This window comes from Bos indicus, chromosome X (genome assembly GCF_029378745.1).
Source record: "Bos indicus isolate NIAB-ARS_2022 breed Sahiwal x Tharparkar chromosome X, NIAB-ARS_B.indTharparkar_mat_pri_1.0, whole genome shotgun sequence".
In the NCBI taxonomy this organism is placed as follows: Eukaryota; Metazoa; Chordata; class Mammalia; order Artiodactyla; family Bovidae; genus Bos; species Bos indicus.
The window spans coordinates 113,112,805-113,134,409 of NC_091789.1; the positions used below are offsets into that span (position 1 = coordinate 113,112,805).

At 41.3% G+C, this 21,605-nt stretch overlaps 1 protein-coding gene across 1 annotated transcript in view; it reads right to left on the minus strand.

Moving 5' to 3' along the window:
* Positions 1 to 284: 284 nt before the first annotated feature.
* The window catches only part of SYTL5 (synaptotagmin like 5), a 261,920-nt gene continuing 240,599 nt past the window's right edge, over positions 285 to 21,605 (minus strand). The window contains exons 14-17 of the mRNA XM_070783448.1: positions 17,386 to 17,494; positions 15,694 to 15,829; positions 12,644 to 12,852; positions 285 to 11,581 (exon numbers count right to left, since the gene is read on the minus strand). Of these exons, the coding sequence (XP_070639549.1) occupies positions 11,439 to 11,581; positions 12,644 to 12,852; positions 15,694 to 15,829; positions 17,386 to 17,494 (597 nt within the window). The 3' untranslated portion in view covers positions 285 to 11,438. The remainder of the gene's footprint in view (positions 11,582 to 12,643; positions 12,853 to 15,693; positions 15,830 to 17,385; positions 17,495 to 21,605) is intronic.

Genomic DNA, 21,605 nt, shown 5'->3' on the forward strand with positions numbered 1-21,605 from the left:
GCCCAGAGCAAACGGAATGATGGTGTCAGGGTTCAGCTTTACAAAACGAAAGGTGAAGAAAAACCAAAATGAGAGATTCAATAGCTAAGCAACAAGAAGAGTTGTTCATCAGCTGAATCTTAGACACCAGATAGTCATTCAAACTGTGTGTCTCAATTAAGCAAATGTGCTTTGCTCCAAAGACAAAGAAGTATAAAAGCAGGAGGAATAGGTGACACACAACACATTTTCAAGTATATGTATCTTCGAGTACCCAGGAATAACTTATAACAGAACACATGAGAGCTATTCGGAAAGTGAATTTAATGAAAAAGATATTACACTTTGCAGCAAGTACAGAGTGGCACAAAGCTTTGGTCTGGGGGACACAATCCATACAGAAGCTTAGAAGTAGGCATATTAAGTGTTTAAGCATTGCTACTGATTTTGCACTATACATGGCAAAACAGGTACATAGGAACAATCATTTGTAGCCAATAAGAAAACCAAGAAAACCAGCAAAATAAATGCAGACCTCCCATCTTCTCCAGGTAATTTTTTTAATGTTTGAGAAATTTTTAAGAAATTTTAAATGTTTAAGAAACAATAATTCTTAAATCTTCCATCCTTTTCTCTCTCTCTTTAAAACCAATGACACTGTATTGTACACTTAAAAATTTGTTAAGAGGGTACATCTCCCATTAAGTGTTCTTACCACAGTAAAAAAAAAAAAAAATCAATGAGTTATTAAGGCACAAAATACACGGAGGAACTTAAATGCATATTGCTAAGTGAAAGAAGCAAGTTGGAAAAGGCTATATACTGTATGATTGGTTCCAACTATATAACATTCTGGAAAAAGGCAAAACTATAGAGACAGTAAAAAAGACCAGTGGTTGTGAGGGGTTGGAGTGCAGGGGATTTTTAGGCCAGCAAAATGATTCTGTATGAGAATGTAATTGTTAATACATGATATAAAGCATTTGCTAAAACCCATACCACTGTAAAATACCAAGAGTGAGCTCAAATGTAAACTATGGACTTCAATGAACAATAACACACCATTGTTGGTTAATCAATTGTATTAACATATCACACCACCACCACACCAACGGAAGACGTTAATTACAGGAGAAACTTGCAGAGGGAGGGGAATGCTAGTATATGGCAACTCTGTACTTTCTGTTTAATTTTTCTACAAACCTAATACTTCTTTAATTTCTTAAAGTCTAAAAATTTAAAAACAAAGAGATCAACTTCCTAGCAAAGCCAGAGCTTAGGAGAGTAAATTGGCAGACAAAGCAGTTGCATGCTAGGGACAAGGCAGATACAGGTGACCCAGTCATTGGCAGAGTTTGGAAAATTTCCACTCTTACTTCTTCCCAAGGAGAGCTGCCATTCCAGTGCCCCAGGAACCCAGCAATCCTCAGGTGTTCTTAGGTATTGCAAGTGTGTCTTCCCTCTCCAGTCCACTAAATGCTTGGATTCATCTTCAGGCCCAGAGAAAAACAGCCTGCCTGTGACAACCACGCTCAATCCAGCAACAGGGACCTAGTGCATTCAGAGTTGGGCTGGTGTTTGCCCTGATGATGTGGTGTCCGTCTCCGAGGTTCTTTAAATATTTGTATTGATACAACATTTATTTTGAGAAATGTTGCCTAGTGGAAGGGATAAAGGAAATGTCCAAAGGAGGCCATCCTTCTCCCCCTTTCCCTATGTCCTTAGCAATTCATGCCTGGCCCAAGTTACATACTCCATTCAGGAAAACAGAAGCCCAGTCTCTAATCAAACCTGTCATTCATCAACCATGAATTGCTGTTCATTTCTCTACTCAAGAAGACAGTATTTCTTCTTGCTAATACCATAGTCTTTCCAGGAGGAGTTCCCCATCTCACTATACTTTTGCAGGGATGTTTAGTACCCCTTGCAGTTTGATTCCTTAGGAAGCAGTCAGGGTAACCCCCCTCCCCCAACCTGGCTTTGTGCATTCAGATGCTTTGCCAACAAATGACTGTAACAGAGCTGGTTTCAGAGGTGATAGAAAAGACCTGAAAATTAATAATAACATTTCCATTAATCCAAAAACATTAAGGACATCTCCCATCTTCGGAGCTACACCCCATCTGTCAGAGGCACAATGTAAGATGATACTTAGGAATTAAGAAGGACAAATTAATTGAAGGTAATAAAAAAGGTCAAAAGCAAGAAGATTCAGAAAAGTCTACACATTTCTTTCTTCATAGCAACTGAAAACCAATGAACTGTCTTCAAGATGTCAATTTATGAATAATGAATATTGGAAAGGATGGAAAAGCAAATATATTCCTGATATGCAATCACTCTAACTACAGTTCAAACATAAATGATTGACATAAACTGTTTTGTAAGGGGATGGCTCCCTTCCCTGTTTTCAAATGGGAAAGATTTTAAAAGATTTTACTGATAGAATGGGCAGGGGTGGGAGAGAGGCTCAAGAGGGGATATGAGTGAGTATGCTGCTGCTGCTGCTGCTGCTGCTGCTGCTGCTGCTGCTAAGTCGCTTCAGTCGTGTCCAACTCTGTGCAACCCCATAGACGGCAACCCACCAGACTCCGCCTTCCAGGCAAGAACATTGGAGTGGGTTGCCATTTCCTTACCTATGGCCAATTCATGTTAATGTCCAGCAGAAGTTAATGCAACATGGTAAAGCAATTATATCCCAATTTTAAAAATCCATAATTAAATAAATAAATAAAACATTTTTACTGTTGGGACTGATCAGTTCCCATAGATTTGCACAAACAGGTTTCAACTTTCTGAAGACAAAATGAACCTCTGGCTAAGTAGAAAATCATACTTGGAAGGAGCAATTAGATTCCTTCCCCCAGAGTAAGCAGATAAAAACAATAAAAGGGTAAAAATACTGTGACTCAAGTTCATATCTAGTTCTCTGCCCTTCTATAAAGAGACATTTTTTTCCTTAGCAAATGCCAATGATTTTAACTTTTGCTTTAACTATTATACTGAAATATTTTACTTGCTTGCTGTATTAATTTCTGCCTCAATCAGAGACAAAGAAAAACAAAATAAGAGACATTTATCCTCCTTGCTGAAATACTGGAAATAAAACATGATCTACTCCCTATAGGCGTATTTTGTCAGTTGTAGGCAATACTAACTATACATTCTATCTCCCTTTTCCAAGTATGAAAGGAACCCTCTTGCCGGTATAGGTCAATACATTCTAATGTGGTAAATGAGAAAGAAGTACTAATCTTTGAAACACCATGCATTCCTCATAATGACCACAACATTTATATTTCTATGGAATTTGTTTTGACAGGATGGTAAATTTCCTTCTCTAGATAAAAAGTGAGATTCTGAACAACAACCCTGTGAGGAAGGCAGGTTTGATCTCCCTGACATAGGAGATAAGTGAAGGGCCATAGTAAGAAATGGTCATTACACTGAAAATGTTAAGGAAAAAGGTGGAAAGATAGTTTGTTTATGGTTTCTACAACCTCTTAACAAAAAGCTGACACAGTCTCTCTTTCAATCAAATGAAACACTTTTGCAAAACTTACTATCTAATCAGATGAAGTAGGAAATTCCACAATAGATGATATAGCAAAGTAAGGAGTTTTGGGGGTATTTTTTGTATTGTTGCTATACACTGGAGACTACTTCATAATAATGAATGCTTAAGACCCAGCTAAACACCCAGGAAAAGAAGGGCTTAAGAGATTATGAACTACAGATTGCTATCTCTCAGTTCAGTTCAGTTCAGTTCAGTCACTCAGTCGTGTCTGACTCTTTGCGACCCCATGAGTTGCAGTCTGTCTGTCTCTGGCCTCCCTGTCCATCACCAACTCCCAGAGTTCACTCAAACTCATGTCCATCGAGTCGGTGATGCCATCCAGCCATCTCATCTTCTGTCATCCCCTTCTCCTCCTGTCCCCAATCCCTCCCAGCATCAGGGTCCTTTCCAAAGAGTCAACCCCCTGCATGAGGTGGCCAAAGTATTGGAGCTTCAGCTTTAGCATCAGTCCTTCCAATGAACACCCAGGACCGGTCTCCTTTAGGATGGACTGGTTGGATCTCCTTGCAGTCCAAGGGACTCTCAAGAGTCTTCTCCAACACCACAGTTCAAAAGCATCAATTCTCTGTGCTCAGCTTTCTTCACAGTCCAACTCTCACATCCATATATGACCACTGGAAAAACCATACTCTTGACTAGACGGACCTTTGTTGGCAAAGTAATGTCTCTGCTTTTGAATATGCTATCTAGGTTGGTCATAACTTTCCTTCCAAGGAGTAAGTGTCTTTTAATTTCATGGCTGCAATCACCATCTGCAGTGATTTTGGAGGCCCCCAAAATAAAGTCTGACACTGTTTCCAATGTTTCTCCATTTCCCATGAAGTGATGGGACCAGATGCCATGATCTTAGTTTTCTGAACGTTGAACTTTAAGCCAACTTTTTCACTCTCCTCTTTCACTTTCATCAGGAGGCTTTTGAGTTCCTCTTCACTTTCTGCCATAAGGGTGGTGTCATCTGCATATCTGAGGTTATTGATATTTCTCCCGGCAATCTTGATTCCAGCTTGTTGCTATCTCTAGATCACTAATAATGATCATTTTTTCACAGTGGGTTAGAAGTCACAAAGCATATTTACCTATATTACTTCATTTGATATCTTCAATTACTCCAAAGCAGCCCAATTATCCCTATTTTCCAGGCAACTAGATCAAGGCCTAGATTGGATGATGAACTTGACTGAGGTCACACAGTTGGTAAGTAGTCAAGACTTGAGCTTCTGTCAGTGTGAGTTCAAGTTCAGGCTCCTTCCATCTCACCAGGGTTGCCTCACAATGAATAACATCCAGGTTAATCAAATCCAATATGTTATCATGATGCAGAGTTGGTGTAAATAATATAGCCAATGTAATTTCTCCTCAAGTACAATCTTCCTCAAACTGTTATCCATGTGTATTAGAATCACCCAAGAAGCTTGATAAAAATGATGGAATTTCATGGAGATTGTGTTCAGTAGGCTTGGAGCAATGCTCTGAAATCAGTGTATTACATTCACACCCCATATTCAGATAATCCGGTGGAATCCCTGAGATGGCCCAATTTCCATGGCTCTTGTTCAAGCCTTGTAAGATCCAATTTTGCTATAATGGTGCCTATATAAACTTCCTCATTCTGTTTCTTTTCATTAACTTCAGAGGTCATAAATATACCATTGTGGGAGGAAACCTTTTCTTCCAACTTCTAAAAGCAATGCTCAGTTTCATGTGAAGTATCTACATGGAAGAAAAACACCGATCACAGCCCAAAATGCCATCGTGGTTTACTCTGAGTTGCTTCTGGGACTTGATATCCTGATCCGGTTTGCTTCTAAGAGTGGGCTTTACCCTTATTTTTTCCACAGCTATCTCCTCCCCTGCCAAATAGAAACCTTGGAGTAGAAGATACTGCTGCTGCTAATATTACTGTCAATATGGTGGGCTCAATTCACCCATTAGTTAAGTACTTAGAGATTGATCATCATATATTTAAGCTTTTTCTAAGAAAAAGGAAATCAAAATAAAAAGTCCCATCAAAATATCTTTGTGGTTGGTGCTTTTATGACCTGGAAAATCCATATCCTGACGATTCCAATGACATTAACAACAAACGGCAAAATGAGAGCTGATATACTGGATCTTCCATGTGTCCTGCAGGTGCCATTTACAAACGGAATAGTTGAAATCAGGCTTGTAAGCTTGTCAGGGTCTCTTTATAACTTGTCTGATTCAACTAAGAAAAAAATTGAGGGCTGCTTGAAATAAGGAGTAGGATCCTCCAGGCAAGGCCATGGTCTTCTCTTCTGAGAAGCTGAGATGCTAGGCTGGAGAGAACACTCTGTGCTTTATCTATGCCAAAGAGAAGCTGAAATGTGCTGTCTAGGATTGTAACTAAAGTACTTATAGTGCTGTGCTGTGCTCAGTCACTTCCGTAATGTCTGACTCTTTGTGACCTTATAGACTGTAGCCCGCCAGGCTCCTCTGTCCATGGGATTCTCCAGGCAAGAAGAAAGGTTGCTTTTAAAAGACCAGAGTCAGATATTTTTCTTGATCTATGTGGATCTCAGTTCCCTGTAACAGTGATCTCTAAAGATATCTATATTCTAACATTCTTTTTACTGCTTTTTCACTTTCACTTAATCCACAAATATTTTATTACCTGCTCTTAATTAAGCATGGGGGATACAGCTATGAAATAATATGAATATCGTCTCTCTCTGCCCCTCTGAATCTTATATTCTTGGGATGTGGTGGGAAGGGAATTGACACAGGCATAATAGGACTCATTACATGAATAATTTATTAAAATTGTGATGTATGTAGTGAAGGGGAAAGAAAGGCACGTGACCTAGTCAGGCAGAGGGGCATCAGGAGAGATTTCCCTGAGCAGGTAACATTTTAGACCTGGATGATGAATGGAAATCAGGTCAATGTAGAGAAAGAGCAAGAAGATTCCATTGCAGAGGCTGTGAGAGAGACTAGAGGCTGGCACAGTTGAAAAGTAGAGAAATGCATTGTGTGGCTGAAAGGGGAGAAAGGAAGGAGGCATGGTGTGGGGGGAGCTGGAGGCAGCAATCATCTAATACAGGGCCTGGCAGGCCATGAGCAGGAATTTGGATTTTATTCGCAGGGCAATGGAAAGCCACAGAAAGTTTTAAAGGATGATCAGATTTGCAATTTTTAAACAATCATCACCGACTCAATGGACATGAGTCTGAGTAAACTCCGGGAGTTGGCGATGGACAGGGAGGCCTGGCATGCTGCCATCCATGGGGTCACAAAGAGTCGGACACGACTAAGTGACTGAGCTGAACTGAACTGGGGATAGAGAGATAGCCAATGATGTGTAAGTATAGCCTACTGGTAGAAGTTGAATTTAGGTGGTGGGTATAAGGGTATTCACTATAAAATCATTTCAACTTTCCTATATGTTTAAACATTTTAAATTAACATGCTGGGAAAATCTGGCCACCTGGGAAATTTCCAGGTGGGAAAATTTCCACAGGGAAAATCTACCCTGTGGAGGGTAGATCGAAGGAGGGCAAGAGTGGCTGCAAAAATAGCAGTTAGGAGACTTGTAACAATTACAGAGAGGGGTAATGGTCACTTATACCTAGGTGGTGGCATGGAGATGGTGAGAATTGGACAGGTTTTTGAGATCTTTAGGAGATACAATCAATACAATTTCCTGATTAATTTTGCCTCAGGGTAAGGAAGAAGCATAAATCAAAAATCACTAATTTAGAAAGATATATGTACCCAATGTTCACAGCACCAGTATTTACAATAGCCAAGGTATGGATGCAACCTAGATGCCCATCAACAGAGGAATGGATAAAAACGATATGGTACATATATACAATGAAATATTACTCAACCATAGTAAAGACTGAAATAATGCCATTTGTAGCAACATGGATGCACTTGTAGGGCATTATGCTAAATGAAATAAGTCAGAGAAAGACAAATACTGTATGCTATCACTTGTATGTGGAATCTAAAAAATACAACAAACTAGTGAATATAATAAAACAGAGGGGCTTCCCTGATGGTTCAGAGGTTAAGAATCTGCCTTCCAAAGCAGGGGACACTGGTTTAATTCCTGGTCCAGAAAGATTCCACATGCTTCACAGCAGCTAAGCCCATGGACCACAACTACTGAGCTAGCTCTCTAGAGCCCTCGAGCCACAACTACTGAAGCTGGGGTGCCTAGAGCCCGGGCTTCATAAGAGAAGCCACAGCAACAAGAAAAACCCACACACTACAACTATATAGAGTAGCCCTTGCTCGCCATAACTGGAGAAAAGCTTATGCACAGCAACAAAGACCCAAAGCAGCCAAAAATTAAAAAACAAACACAAAAAATTCACAGTTACAGAGGACTAGTGGTTACCAGTGGGGAGAAGTGTAGGGGGAGGGGCAAGATATGTAAGTGAGTTAGTGAAGTCACTCAGTCGTGTCCGACTCTTTGTGACCCCATGGACTGCAGCCTGCCAGGCTCCTCTGTCCATGGGATTTTCCAGGAAAGAATACTGGAGTGGGTTGCCATTTCCTTCTCCAAAGATATGTAAAAGGAGGTACAAATTACTAGGTATGAAATAAATAAGTTATAAGGATACAGCACATGGAATATGGTCACTATTTTATAATAAGTTTACATGGAATATAATCTATAAAAATATCAAATTACTATGTTGTACAGCTAAAACTAATATTGTAAGTCTGCTATATGGCAATGAAAAAAAAGGTCACTACCCAGTGTCTAGTTAGTATAACCTGGTGGATGATGGGACAAGGTACTGAGACAGAATGTAGTGGAGCAGAAAGACATAGGTGTAAGAAAAAGGGTGGAATAAAGAGTTCATTTTTGACTATGTTGAGAGTATGAGCAATCCTGGTGGAGATATCATATAAACCGTTGGATCAGGGCCTGGGGCTGAGAGAAAGGGTCTGGGTTGGAGATGCGAATTTGAAGTCATAAGTATATAAATGGTCATAAAACAATGAGGATACAATACATGATAATACCTGAGGATGGATAAAGTGAGGAGAAAAGAGAACAAGCATCAAAGAATCCAATGTTTAGAGGGACTTGCCTGGTGGTCCAGTGGTTAAGAATCCACCTTTCACTGCAGGGAATGCAGGTTCAACCTCTGGTAAGGGAAGTAAGATCTCACATGCCGTGGGGCAAGTAAGCCTGCTTGCCACAATTAGATAGCCTGAATGCTCTAGAGAATAAGAGAAACCCACGCACTGCAACTAGAGAAAGCCCCTGTGCTGCAATGAAGACACAGCACAGCCAAAAAAAAAAAAAAAAAAGGAATCCAAAGTAAAGCATTTTACAATCTTTAACAGACAAGGAAAGGGAACAATTAATGAAATAGAAAAATTAGGCATGAATGATATTAGAGAAGGCCTCTGTTGATGGGCTTTTGGATGTTTTCCAATCTTTTCCAAGAAATATCCTTGTATGTACTCATTTTTAACATATTTATCAATCTCTGTAGGATAAATAACCAAAAGTAGAATTGACATGTAATATACAGATCTCATTTTGAATTTAGAAGTGTTTACTCTGGAAAAAAATTGCTTCAAAAAGCCACCAAACATAGATAGCTTAATTAACCATATTAAATGTAGTATTTGATAAGAATGGTTAAATAAATTTAATACACCCCTATAATGTAGTACACTGTAGCCATATAAAAAGAAAGAGGCTGTCAATATATTCTGATATGGAAGAGGAAAGGGTAAGACTTGCTTTTCACAATTTTGAACTACTTTAATTTTGTGCCATTCACATGTATCATTTATATTAAAAATCTTTTTTGTGCTTCTAAATTATACTTTAAAAAAAGTAACCTAAAAGATCAACTTGCCTTTTATTTCTGAGAGCCACTCCAACAGGATTCTGATGGACTTTGGCATACCTGGGCCTTACATTATGGAAACACCCTGTTAGATGTTGGATTTTATGAAATCATAATGCTCTCACAATTGCTCTAACTGTGGCAAAGGTCTGAATACATGAAATTCATGCTCATCTTGAGTTCAAGATATTTTGGAATTAATTTTTCCACTTTCATTATTGGTGAATAAATCTACTTCAGTCTGTCTACTTTAGAAATGTCTCCAGGCTTACCCTCTCACCTCCCCTAAAAATGTCATTGAGGATATACTGAGTCATGGCAAGTCTGAAGACATTTATTCTTCCAATATAGGAAGTAGTGATGATCATACAGTTTTTGTTTTCTGTTTTTAAGAAGGGCAACATAGAGATACAGGTGTGAGTTTTAAAAATTGTATCATACGCCCTAAACTACACTAGACTAATAACTTCCATTTCCTAGAACTGGATAGCCTATTTTTGAATAACAGTGAATATGGATTGTTATTCACCTTACTAAGAATAACGGTAAATATATTCTTAAAATTGTTTTCAAAATTCAAAAAGAAATTTAGAATATGGAAGAATTAGCTATCTGAAGATGATTCTAGCTTTCCTACTACTAAAATTCAGTATCCATTCTTTTAAGGATTTTTACATGAATTCAAGTGAAAAAAATGAGTTGAGAGGCTAGAATATGACTCTAGAAGAAGACTGTGTCAAGTGTATTCATATACAAACATTCAGACTTGACTCCACCTCCCGCCATCTATGTGCTCTTGCCCATCATGATTAGCATAGGATCATGCCAAGTGGAAGACCACAGTCGACAGAACACTGGCTTAGGAGTTACACCCTGTATTTAAGTCCAGATACACTCACAGATTTTATATGATCTTAGGCAAGTCATCTTTGCTCTATGGGCTTCAGATTTGGACTGTGCAAAATGAGGAACAGGTCCAAGGTCCCTTTTCAGCATTAACTCCCTTTGCATCTAAGTTTGGTGGCTAAAGCCTCTGCATTTCCAAGTGACAGAGGTAGGATGGAACTATTGGCCACAATCCTTCATCTCTTCCAGCACCCTCACTCTTGCCATGGCTTCAGTGTGAGCAGAGTATATTTCCCTGCCTCTTGATTTGGGGCTTGGCCATGTGACTTCCTTTGAGCAACAGGATACAGCAGATGTAATACAAGTAGGGGCTCAAAAATGTGCATTGCTTCTTATTCCCTTTTAGTTAATGGCTTAGAACATTTTATAAATGTTTACAACACAGCTCTCTCAATAGCTAGGTCATAATTAGGGTGACCCTACATCCCAATTTTCCCAGGTCAGTCCTGATTTACATCTGATGTCCTGGTGTAATGATTTAGGTCTCTTCACTCCCCCAAATGGGATGGTTTAGAGTATCAATTACATAGTCACCACAGGGAAAAAGAAACCTCAGTTCATCTTGAAAATTCACCCGGCTAATCCGCAAGTTAGCTACAGCAACAGGACCACCCTCTTGCCCGAGCAACCATCCCCACAGTGCCTTCTTTGGATAGTGGGGATTCCTGGGGTGAGGAAAGGGTAGCCAGTATCCCTTCTTCTTACTCTGCAAGAGGCCTACGTTCCAAGTGGTTCCCTGTTCCCTTCAACCTTGAGAAAACCGAAAGCCACTCACAATTAGAAGAAGCTGGGGGGCTCCCAATCTCAACTGTAGTTCCAAATAAACATATGCCATTTCCCCTGTGAGATAAAGCCCATGAGCTATTGCACAATGTGTTTGTTAACAGGACCATGTGGTATACTTTTTATCATCCAGTCAAAAAAGCCCTAGCCTGTGGACATAGAGAGTACATGCTTTTATAAGACAGCTGGCGAGATCCTAGCTATTCATAACACTGACATCTCTCCCCTTATGTCCCAACAGGCTCAGGTGAGAAATGGCAAGGAAGCCGACTCCAGGTCGTGAGCCTACCACTGGTAGGAAATAACAACCAGACAGTCCTGGGAGGCCTCACTTTTGAGAGCTGGTACCTTCAGAGCTTGGTCTTTCCCATGCTGGCACGGAGCATGAGTACGCCCTCTACAGGAGTTCCGGGATTGTCTGCCATCTTCTGCCAGAGGCGCTGCTCTTCCCCTTGAGAGTCCATCCAATCCACGTTCTTCCCATGGCTCACACCTAAAGAAGCGAAGGGGGAGCATTACACTTTAGAAATGAAATGTTTTCATCTTCTGGACTGATACCTATCAACCTCTGCTGACCAGAAAGACCTTCACTGGTTTGTTCTCACCATATCTAGTGAGTGATGTTAGCGTGGAATACATCCTTTGCAGGCAACATTACTCTCTTCTGCCTAGGTGATGGGGAACAGATTATGATGGCCCTGGAGGCTTGTTTCTTACTCACTTTGGTAGCTTAAATAGAAAGCTGGCTCATCTCGACTGAGTTAACATGTCAGAAGAACAGGCTGAACTGGCTCCAAGGCTCTCCCTTTTGAACGAGGCCACTTCTGTGACCTGGGAGTTGTCATTTTAGTGGCAGAGACAGCCTTAATCTATACATAAGCAGAGCATCACAGGGGTGGGGTCGTTCTCCACAGGGAGGCCAACCCTGTTGCATGCAGACTGTGGCTGGCCTAGTGTTAGGATAATGAAAGTTTGCAGGGCTGCACCCGCTCTGCTGCTAAAACTTTCCCAATTCACTCTGTTATAGCTGTGTCTTGTGGCACCAATTCTGTGTTTCTGTGACCTGTCTGAACAACATGAGACATTATTTTTTAGGGAAAAAAATGGATTTCCTTTCAATTCAACCAGTGTTGAGTAAAGGCTGCAAGCCCTGGACAGCATTGAGAAGAACATGAAGTTGGTCTGGGAAGTCCTTCGCTGTGTATTGTCATTGTCAGAAGCGTGTATCATCACGGTGGTTGTCTCCTAAGCAAATCCTGAAGTAAGGCCCAAGAAAGTAGTTGAAATTCACTCAGACTAAAGTGTAAATGATATTTTATAAGAAGTCCAAATATAAGCATTATGCACCCCAGACTTCTAGCTGAAGGATACAAAGTTACAGAATACTAGTTTTAACAGTGAGCCGAACCTTGGCTAAAGGAATAGAGCATCTATAGAAATCTCGAGAGTCAGCTAAGCAGAAATTACATATACACCTATGACACATTACACTTGTAGGAACCACTCCCCTGCCCCACGTCGAGTCAGACTATCTAAGGGTACCCTTGTCCCTCACCGCTTCCAGAATTCAAACGAACTCCTCCCAGAAAGATGTTGCTGGAAAAGGCCTCCTTGTCCCAGATGGTAAGTTCTAGGCAAACATGCTTTATATCCTGGGGATGCAGGCCACTGAACACGAAAGTATGATTCCACTGAGGGTTCAGACTCTTTTTTATTACCAGAGTTTTGTGCTTGGTGGCTTTGCTATCATCAGGGAGCAGGTAGCTGCAGGAGAAAACACAATCAAGTCATCAGTGAGACAGTGAAGCAGAAAAGGGCATCCTTGCATAGTCATTTCAATTTCCCATAATTCCTGGTGTGTACCTGGGTGTGTGTGTTTGATTATCTTTCCCATCACCTTATATGCTTACATCTGGGTTGATATAGTGGAATGGCTTATTATCTCTTGTAAGTGGGGGCAAGAGTAGAATGCCCACACTGTCCTTTCTAATCCTATTGGTCCTTCCCTCATCTTGAAATGAAAATACCTCCTGTGGGAGACACTCTGTAATAATGTCCTGCCTCCCATCATCACTGGCTCACCTCTGTGGGGACGTGATGCCAGGAAGAACACTTCCTGCCATGCTGACAGGTTCCCACCTTAGGCGCCTGTGTCTCTTGGCTTCTCCAACTAAGGACTTTGGTGCTCTGTGAGCCAACTCAGCTTACATGAAGGAAACCCTGGATTACTGGGAATTTCATGTCCCTCGGAACAACCCTCAACCACTGAGTTTTAGAAATTGGTGGATGAGGAGACTTCCCTGGCGGTCCAGTGGTTGAGACTCCCCTGCTGATATCACATGTGGCACAGATTCATTCTTCATCAGGGAACTAAAATCACACATGTTGTACAGCACAGCTAAAAAATAAATTGAAGTAAAGGAAATTGGTGGATGAGTCTCCTAGCTTTCCTGTCCCTTGAAGGGACAATCCTAAGGTATATTTCAAAGAGCTGCTTAACACTTCATTAGTGGAAATGAGCCCCATTTGACCACAGTAGGAACCTGCCTAGTAACACTTTCATCAGCTTCTCTCCCTTCCCTGTTTCATTTTCCTTACTCTTTTTTTGATCATAGTACCTGATGAATCAGGCATTTTTGGGAAGGAGACTTATGGATATGGAATTAGTACATCAAATTAACATGAACAATACCACAAATGATCTTACAATAAAGAAGACACATTATGACACTTGAGATTTCACTTCATGTACCAAACAGATGCTGCTTATCTCCCAACATTCATTCTCTCTATTTGTCTCCAAAAAAAGAAAGTCCTCATTTTTTCAGCTAGGCACAAGATTGTCCAGAATAAAGACTACATTCCCTAGCCTCCCTTATAGCTCGTATAGCCAGGTGACTAAGTTCTGGCCAATGGGATACCTTACCTTTAGTGTTTATTTCCATACAAAGACTGTTGTTTAAGACACTCTTATGTTGGCTCATGGACTGAGTATTTAAGGTTATATGTTATAATATTAAATTTTATAGAAGGGACTATTCTTGCTCTCTCATGCTCTTTAAAAAAAAAATTGAGGTCCTCTTAAAATCAGCTCAATGGTTAACTGTAACTAGGAACAGAATTTACTAGAAAGTTACTGGCCTTAAAAATACATCCTTTATTTTCTCTTCTTTCATACATGTTCAACATGATAAAATAAAAACTGTTTCAGAAGAATGTCAGTCATTTGTGCAAGGGCACAAGGAGTTCATGAGCAAGGAGCCATCCCCTCATCCCACCAGTGAGCAGGAAGAGGCCTGAATGGGATGGTAAGGCTGGGGAGACACATTTCAGTGGCAGGATCCACATAAAAGGAAGGAAGAGTGAGAAAGAGTCAAGGACAGATGGCCGGGAATTCAGGCACACACACTCACCAGCAGGGAAGACCCAGACATCTGGCTTCCCTTTATTATCGCCCTTACCAAAGCTAGAAGTGTAAGCATAAAGGTTTGACTCATTTCCTCATGGAGGAAATTACACTTTTCTATGGAGAAGGCAATGGCACCCCACTCCAGTACTCTTGCCTGGAAAGTCCCATGGACAGAGGAGCCTGGAAGGCTGCAGTCCATGGGGTTGCTAAGAGTCGGGCACGACAGAGCGACTTCACTTTCACTTTTCACTTTCATGCATTGGAGAAAGAAATGGCAACCCACTCCAGTGTTCTTGCCTGGAGAATCCCAGGGATGGGGGAGCCTGGAGGGCTGCCATCTATGGGGTCGCACAGAGTCGACATGACTGAAGCGACTTAGCAGCAGCAAGGAGGAAGGAGGAGAGGAATGATACTGTCATCTGACAAAGAATTAACCTCATGGCAGGCATCACAGGAATTTGTTTTACCTTATGTAGCGTGTGGTACTCTGTGAGAGCAGGGTCCACATCTTATATTGGGAACTGCAAGACTTAACTGCTTGAAACATGCACATTTATGTGTTTGTCTGTATGGATGAAAAATATCCTTCTTGTCCTAGTTTTTCTGATTATAAGAGAAAAATCTCAAATAGAAATCAGGAGGGATTTGTCATTTGGGTTACCTCGAATGGGTAAGATGCCCATCAAAAGGGATGTATTCCCTCAAGAAACTGCCCTAGGTTCCACAAAGTGGGCACAAATGCCCAAGAGTCAGTCTTGGAGTTTCTCTAAGGCACTTCCCAGTGGATATCTTGAGGGACGATGCTCTGGCATCCCCACTTTTTACAATTTCCCCCAAGAGAGAAAAATCCCAAAGATCCAGTGTTTTGGTTGTTGTCACATACTGCCAGCACCAAAAGATAGCAAAGCACAATACAAGAATATTACGTATAGAAAGCTAAACTTTTTCCTCCTTTGAGAAATAAATCTCACAGGAAAATTCGCCAGGCTTGAGGATGAGAGTCATGGGAAATTCTGAAATACACTAGAATAAGCAGATCCCTCTTGTGTTGTTTGCAATGAAAGCACCAGCACTCAAGGGGAGCACTTTCCTAGCACACGTTTAGAATAAGAACAAGACAGAAGCCTCACAGCCACCCCTGTCTCCTGTTTCATCTCTCACTAAGTATCATTGAAAATGAGCTCAAACCAAATTACCCCTTCACAAAGCTATCAGAAGTGCCTCCTGATTTCACCGCGGTCAAATTCTTTGCCTCTTTGATGAACACTTCTAGGATTCCTCCAGAGATGATAGATGGATCCTTCTTTTTTCCTCGTTTAAAGGTCTTCTTTCCTGCATCAGTCATCAGAGACAAACAGAGAGGGATGAAGGGTGGGAAAGAGAGGGGGGAGGGAGGGGAGGGAATGGGTGGAGAGAATGAAAGAAAAAGAGAGAAAGAGAATGAGGGAGGGGGGAGAGAAAAGAAGGGAAGAAAAGAGAAATAGATCATAGGGTCCATTTCAAAACTGACAAAGACTACAAAGATTTATTTCATTTGGTGAGTGAATGAGCTATGTACATTACTGTATATGTTTCCATGAATTCACTTGAATGTTTTTTACCCTAATGGAATCTTTCTGGATCTATCATTCATTTGTATTTGTTGAAAAAAATAAACAAGTTAAAAAAAAAATACTCCCCTAAATCGTATAAAGGAATAAAACAGAAAAGACCCCAAGAGCTGCCTGGGCCACATCCCTGCTCTCCATGAGAAACAGCTACAATGAAAGCCACACACATGTGCCAAGATGCACATAGAGAAAATTCCATAACTCCTGCCTTGGATATTATAGTCAACTCCACGCCTGGCTAGCTCTAAAGGCTAAAGCCCAGGCACAATGACATTTCAGGGTGAGAGAAAACACTCCCCATACCACATTTTTATTCTGATGAAATACTCTCAACATGAATAATGACCACTGCCACCACCACCTTTATTTAACAGTACTGTAAGCACTTTACAGGAATGAACCTATTTAATAGTTGCAGTATCCCTATGAAGTGAGGAAACTGAGGTCAAGAGATAGGAAATTACTAGCAAAGGGTCACCATGACAAGGGTGATATGAACAGAAAGATAATGCATGCTGCCTGTAGGAGCTGAGGAAACAAGGGTAAGAGTGACTTAAATGTGGACTCCATCTGGAATTTTCCTTTGTATTCTGTGTTCCAGGTTAATTTCTTTCTTAAGATGCCCCGAGTAGCTGTGAATCTCATAAATCCAGACAGCAGCTTCCTACACCTCCCCTCTTAGCAGACCATCCCCCATTTCTGCCCCCTCCCCCAACCCAGAGGAAGGTTCTATATACCTTAGACCCCCAAGAAACAAATATCAACATAAAGGTTCATTTCTAATTATGAACTCGGTCCTTTTCTTGTAACAACCCTTCCCCATATATTGCATGTGTGTGCGTGCAAAATCACTTCAGTTGTGTCTCTCTGCGACCCCATGGACTATAGCCTGCTGGGCTCCTCTGTCCATGGGATTCTCTGGGCAAGAATTCTGGAGTGGGTTGCCATTTCCTTCTCCAGGGGATCTTCCTGACCCAGGGATCGAATCCATGTCTCATATGTCTCCTGCGTTGGCCGGTGGGTTCTTTACCACTAGCGCAACCTGGGAAGCCCCGCATACAGTATATACTTCTCAACTCTCCATAAAGGACAGTGATACTTAACCCTTTTCACTTGATGTGAGTTGGCCAAAAAGTTCATTACAGAAGATATTACGGAAAATGCCAAATGAACTTCTTAGCTAACCCAATAACATCATCCACCCAATCCCTCTCCCTACTTCCACACTTCTAGAAATGGAACATCACTGATCAAAGCCAATGATTTTTCTTCCTCTACCTTGAAATTGTCCTAGTGGAGGCATCAGTTTCTCTTCTGGTGGTATGTAACGTAACATGACTGTCAGCTCTCCTTTGTACTGAAGGCTAATATCAGCAGCACATTCCACCTGGCCAAGAGGAGACAGGTAAAAAGAAAAATTCAGAATGCTTATAATTTTGGAGCCTGTATTTGAATATACAATATTTACTAGGTGGCTTAGATGTGACAATTTATTCCACTTCAATTATGTTGGCATTACTGGTTTAAGAGCTGCCTCAGGCATGACAAAAGAAAGGCTGGAAAACTCTATGAAGGTATTTGCATATAAATCCCTTTAGTCCCAGCGGACTGTGCGACCCTATAGACTGAAGCCTGCCAGGCTCCTTTGTCCCTGGGGATTCTCCAGGCAAGAATACTGGAATGGGTTACCATGCCCTCCTCCAGGGGATCTTCCCGAACTAGGGACTGAACCTGTGTCTCTTATGTCTCCTGCATAGGCAGGTCGGTTCTTTACCACTAGCACCATCTGGGAAGCTCTTTAAACCTTAAAGTAAAAGGAATTTGAAAGGGGAGATATAACATGTTGACATTTGGTGAGTCAACAACGGACACTGAGCGCCTGTGATGCACTGAGGTCTGGACCCATCACTAAACATATATAAATAATTTGGGGGAATGAGGCAAAAATAAAGATCTCAGTGATAACAGCCCCAGAAGATACTTCTTTCTGTCTGCCCTTGATGTCACAAGGGTTTCCTACTTCAGTGACCAAGAAAGGGAAAGCAGGCAGTAATGTCTGATTCAAATTGGGCTGCTAGCCACCAACTCTGAACAGCTACACTGGCAATTCACATCATTAAAATTCAACGTGGAAAAAATGGCACGCTCCAACATTGCTGGTGCAACTGTACAATGGCACAGCCTCTCTGAAAAACAGTTCGGCATTTTCTTAAAAGATTAAAAAATACTTGGGCATTTATCCCAGGAAACTGAAAGAATGTGTACACTGAAAAATTCTGTACATACATATTTGCTTCATCTTTATTTGTAGTAGTACAAAACTGGAAAGAAACTGTATGTCCTTCAATAGGTAACTAGTTAAATAAACTGTGGTAAAGCCATACCACAGAGTACTACTCAGGAAGAAAAAGGAATGGCTAGTGATACCTGCAAAAAGTTGATTGAATCTCTAGAGAAGGATGCTGAGTGAAAAAAGTCAGCTTAATAGGATAACATACTATACGATTTCACTTATATAACATTCTTGAAAAGACAAAACAATAGATACGGAGAACAGATTCAGGGTTGCCAGGGGTAAGGAAAGGGGTTCTCAGGTGGCTCAGATGGTGAAGGATCTGCCTGCAATGCAGGAGATTCAGGTTCAATCCCTGGGTCAGGAAGATCTGCTGGAGAAGGGAATGGCAACCCACTCTAGTCTTCTTGCCTGGAAAATCCCATGGATGGAGGAGCCTGGTGGGCTGCAGCCCATGGGGTCGCAAAGAGTCGGACATGACTGAGTGACACAAACAGGTGTTAGGAATAGGGGTGGCAGGAGCGAGGTGGGTGTGGTTATAAAGACCACAAAGGATCTTTGTGAGGATGGACCTGTTCTGTGTCCTGGCTGTAGGGCTAAATACACAAAGCTCCAGTGCTGCAGTGCCAAGTCACTCAGTCATGTCCCACCCTTTGCAACTCTATGAACTGTAGCCCACCAGGCTCCTCTGTCCATGGGATTTTCCAGGCAAGAAGACTGGAGTGGGTTACCATGCTCTCCTCCAGGGGATCTTCCTGACCCAGGGATCAAATCTGTGTCTCTTACACCTCCTGTACTGGCAGGTGGGTTCTTTACCACTACTGCCACCTGGGAAGCCCAACACAAAGCTACACATGTGACAAAACTGCATAGAAATTAATACACATGCACACAAATGAAAACTGAGGAAATCTGAGTAAGACAAGTGGACTATATCAATGTTACCACCTTGGTTGTGCCACTGCATTATAGTTTTGTCAGATGTGACCACTGGGGGAAACTGGGTAAAAGGTATATAGGATCTCTCCATGTTATTTTTTACAATAGCATGTGGATCTACAATCTTCTCAAAATCCAATTTTAAATTTGAAAATTCAGTGTGAGCACATACCCAAAGCCTTTGTTCTGTAGGTCTCCCAATGAGACAACTGAACTTTAGATTTTTCATAAATAGGGTAAGAAAAGTAGATACTTCCTCAGACTTTTCTTGAGGGAACTTGACTGCTGAGCAATTCTTCAAGGGCTAAGAGCTGCTCTGCTATGAGAGAGGGCAGACTGAAAGAATTCCCAGAAACCCCCAAACCCATAAGAAAGCCCGAGGCTATTCAAACCTCAGCAAAAAAGACTGAGACTGACAAAAGGAAACCTTGCTGACTTTCCTTCATTTCAGTTCAGTCGCTCAGTCATATCCGACTCTTTGTGACCCCCATGGACTGCAGCACACCAGGACTCCCTGTCCATCACCAACTCCTGGAGTTCACTCAAACTCATGTCCATTGAGTTGATGATGCCATCCAACCATCTCATCCTCTGTCGTCCCCTTCTCCTGCCTTGTCTTTCCCAGCATCAGGCCCTTTTCCAGTGAATCAGTTCTTCACATCAGGTGGCCAAAGTATTGGAGTTTCAGCTTCAGCATCAGTCCTTCCAATGAATATTCAGGACTGGTTTCCTTTAGGATGGACTGGTTGGATCTCCTTGCTGTCCAAGGGACTCTCAAGAGTCCTCTCCAACACCACAGTTCAAAAGCATCAATTCTTCCATGCTCAACTTTCTTTATGGTCCAACTCTCACATCCATATATGACTACTGGAAAAACCAGAGCTTTGACTAGATGGACCTTTGTTGGCAAAGTAATGTCTCTGCTTTTTATATGCTGTCTAGGTTGGTCATAACTTTTCTTCCAAGGAGTAAGTGGCTTTCAATTTCATGGCTGCAATCACCATCTGCAGTGATTATGGAGCCCCCAAAAATAAAGTCTGCCATTGTTTCCACTGTTTCCCCATCTATTTGCCATGAAGTGATGGGACCAGATGCCATGATCTTAGGTTTCTGAATGTTGAGCTTTAAGCCAGCTTTTTCACTCTCCTCTTTCACTTTCATCAACAGGCTGTTTCGTTCTTCTTCACTTTCTGCCATAAGGGCGGTGTCATCTGCATCTCTGAGATTCTTGATATTTCTCCCGGCAATCTTGATTCCAGCTTGTGCTTCATCCAGCCCAGCATTTCTCATGATGTACTCTGCATATAACACAAATAAGCAGGGTGACAATATACAGCCTTGACGTACTCCTTTTCCTATTTGGAACCAGTCTGTTGTTCCATGTCCAGTTCTAACTGTTGTTTCTTGACCTGCATACAGATTTCTCAGGAGGCATGTCAGGTGGCCTGGTATTCTCATCTCTTGAAGAATTTCCCACAGTTTATTGTGATCCACACAGTCAAAGGCTTTGGCGTAGTCAATAAAGCAGAAATAGATGTTTTTCTGGAACTCTCTTCCTTTTTGATGATCCAGCGGATGTTGCCAATTTGATCTCTGGTTCCTCTGCCTTTTCTAAATCCAGCTTGAACATCTGGAAGTTCATGGTTCATGTACTGCTGAAGCCTGGCTTGGAGAATTTTGAGCATTACTTTACTAACATGTGAAATGAGTGCAACTATGCAGTAGTTTGAACATTCTTTGGCATTGCCTTTCTTTGGGATTGGAAGGAAAACTGACCTTTTCCAGTCCTGTGGCCACTGTTGAGTTTTCCAAATTTGCTGGCATATTGAGTGCAGCACTTTCACAGCATCATCTTTTAGGATTTGAAATAGCTCAACTCGAATTCCATCACCTCCACTTGCTTTGTTCATAGTGTTGCTTCCTAAGGCCCACTTGACTTCGCATTCCAGGATGTCTGGCTCTAGGTGAGTGATCACACCTTATTTTTGGTGGTGATAAACCTTATTAGTAAGGCTGGGAAAATCATTTGAAGCTTTTATTCAGCTACCTTGCCAGAGGCACAAATGAGATTAGGTGGTGAATCAGACTACCCATTTAACATTTAATCTTACTATTCTAAATCAAGTGCCTTATGTGAGGAGTTTTCTTATTGCTTTGATGGTTTCAGGAAAGTTTAGTTTATGTGAAAGTCACAAATGGAAAATTACCATGCATATTATGACAAATGAAAGAGGTCACTGGGTTTGTTTTTCTTTTTGATACTGTA